We start from the raw sequence: 2,309 nt of genomic DNA on the forward strand, positions 1-2,309 counted from the left end.
GGTGCCTGGGGAGGGCGGGGTTCAGGGGGACACACTGGACCGTCGTCGCCGTCCCCCTTCGTCTCCCAACCTCCCCAGCAACTGCTCAGCTATCAAAGAGGGCCTCCTGCCTGGGGCAGGTGCAGGGGCCGGCTGTGCGTCTGGGGTCCCTGGGGGGGCGCGCCCGTTGCGGTGGTGCCGGGCCCTCGCCACCCCTGCAGGCGTCCTGCAGCCCCGCTCACCGCACTGGCCCTCGGTGTTGTGACTGAAACGGCTGTAGGAGAGCCGGGCCTGGAAGACCCGCCCGTTGAAGGTGATGCCGACACCGACGGCGGGAATATCGACGCGCATCCCAGTGGCCCCGGTCAGGGTCACGATCACGCCGTTCTTGCTGAAGCTCTGCCTCACCCGAGTTTGGTCCAGCAGGATCTGGGGGTGTGACCGGGGGACCATGACACCTGGGCTGTGCTCCCAGGTGCTGGGCCCCCTCCTGGGCACCCGTGCCCCAAAGAGCAGACACCCACCTCAGGCTGGGGTCACGGTCAGTGTGTTGGGTCCCAGGGGCTCTTGGCCTTGGGCACCCCCATGCTCCTTCCCTGCCCTCTCTGGAGTCACCACACTCGGGACCCCAGGTCCTGGTGTGCCCTCTGTCTTCCCCAAGGCCCCTGAGGCTCTCTGGCAGGGGGACAACGTGATCTCTGTGCACCAGGGTCCCCCTAAACCAGGCCGGGACCGGCCACCGCTGCTCTGCCCCCCGCGCTCACCAGGCTTTCCTCCTGCCCAGCGGCGCTGGTGGTGGTGGAGAGGACGATGTCCATGGACTGGTAGTGGATGCTTAGGGCACGGGGGCAGTGGGCGGTGGCCTCACAGAAGCGGTTGTGCAGCAGGATGCGGAGGTTGCCATGGCGTGGCTGGATCTCGCGCATGAGGACATAGGTGCAGTTGTCCCAGAAGGAGTAGGAGGCGCCATCAAAGGTTTCGTAGTGGGTGTCCCCCCAGCTGCTGCAGACACCTGCAGGCATGGACAGGTCTTACCCAGTGCCACCCGGAGCTACTACTTTGGGGGTCGCTCAGCCCCGGGGGCCTCCGTCCCTCCTTCGGGACACAAGTGGACCCAGTTGGATGGGGGAGCCCCCCAGATGTGTCCACCCAGAGCCTGTGGATGTGACCTCCTTTGGGGGAAGGAGGGTCTCTGCAGCTGTAAGTGAAGGTTCATGGGGGGAGGTCATCCTGGATGACCAGGGTAGCCCTCAATCCAATGACAAGGGTCCTTCTAAGAGACAGGGAAGAAGCTGCGTAATGACTGGGTAGAGGCGGGGCCACAGCCCAGGTGCACCCGGGGCCCCAAGTCTGGAGGGCCAGGCAGGACCCCCCACTTTCAAAGCTTTGGGGATAGCTCGGTCCCTCTGACTCCTTGATCTCTGTCTTCTGGCCTCCAGGACCATGCTGTTTTAAGATGCCTGGCTGGGGGTCATTTGTTTCGGCCGCCCCAGGAGCCCGAGGCCTGTAAGACCACCCACTTCCTCCCGCATGCCGTTCTGCCATGAAAGCTGCTCAGGACCCTCAGGATGCGACCCCCTCAGAGCTCCTCAGCTTCACCCTTACTCTCCCTGCTCTCAGAAACCCCCAGGTTCCCTTCAGACCGTCACGCCTGATGGGGATGGGCCCAGTGACCCCAGGCCCAGGGCATGGGGGGCGTGTGCACGTCTCAAACCCCACCAGCCCTCCCCCGACCCGAAACCAAGGGCGGCGCTCACACTCGCACTCGTAGTGGTAGTCACAGCGATGGCTCTGGTTCTGCACCTTCACGGGCAGATGCCCATTCACGCACGTGATGCTGCTCATCGGCCGGGGCCCCAGCAGGGTGACACGGTTGTCACCTTCACAGCGGGCCACCGTGCAGTCCTCCAGGAACCAGGACTCGTTCACCTGTGAGACAGCACAGCACCCACAGGGTGGGATGGCAGGACCCCTTCCCACCGCCCCCACCTCAGCCACAGGAACCACCCCCTGCCTGGGGCAGGGCGGCCGCTGCCTCCTGACTGGGCTTGGACCCTGCGTGCTTTCCTCCAGCCAGAGCAACCCGTGGAGTGGCCACTGAGGGCCGGGGGTGTGCCATCAACCTTGATGGATGCCCCGGGCCCCATGCACACAGAAGGGCCTGGCGGGCCCTGGTGGAGGTGGAAGGCACACCTTTCGAGGAGGGATTGTACGGTCACAGTCGCTAAGTGGAGTGGCTGGGGGGCCAGAGGCTGAGGTCCCTGGGGGGGAGGAGGGGGTGCAGGCGCCCTGGAAGCGGTCAAGGTCACAGCGCTGGTTGCAGATGGCTA

General features: G+C 65.4%; 1 protein-coding gene across 1 annotated transcript in view; it reads right to left on the minus strand.

Annotated features, from left to right (window-relative positions):
• MUC5B (mucin 5B, oligomeric mucus/gel-forming) overlaps positions 1-2,309 on the minus strand; it is a 36,688-nt gene that overhangs the window by 5,213 nt on the left and 29,166 nt on the right. The window contains exons 43-46 of the mRNA XM_010837805.1: positions 2,173-2,306; positions 1,737-1,908; positions 744-991; positions 222-408 (exon numbers count right to left, since the gene is read on the minus strand). Coding sequence (XP_010836107.1) covers positions 222-408; positions 744-991; positions 1,737-1,908; positions 2,173-2,306 — 741 coding nt within the window. The remainder of the gene's footprint in view (positions 1-221; positions 409-743; positions 992-1,736; positions 1,909-2,172; positions 2,307-2,309) is intronic.

Source organism: Bison bison, unplaced genomic scaffold (assembly GCF_000754665.1).
Source record: "Bison bison bison isolate TAMUID 2011002044 unplaced genomic scaffold, Bison_UMD1.0 scf7180017864080, whole genome shotgun sequence".
Lineage (NCBI taxonomy): Eukaryota > Metazoa > Chordata > Mammalia > Artiodactyla > Bovidae > Bison > Bison bison.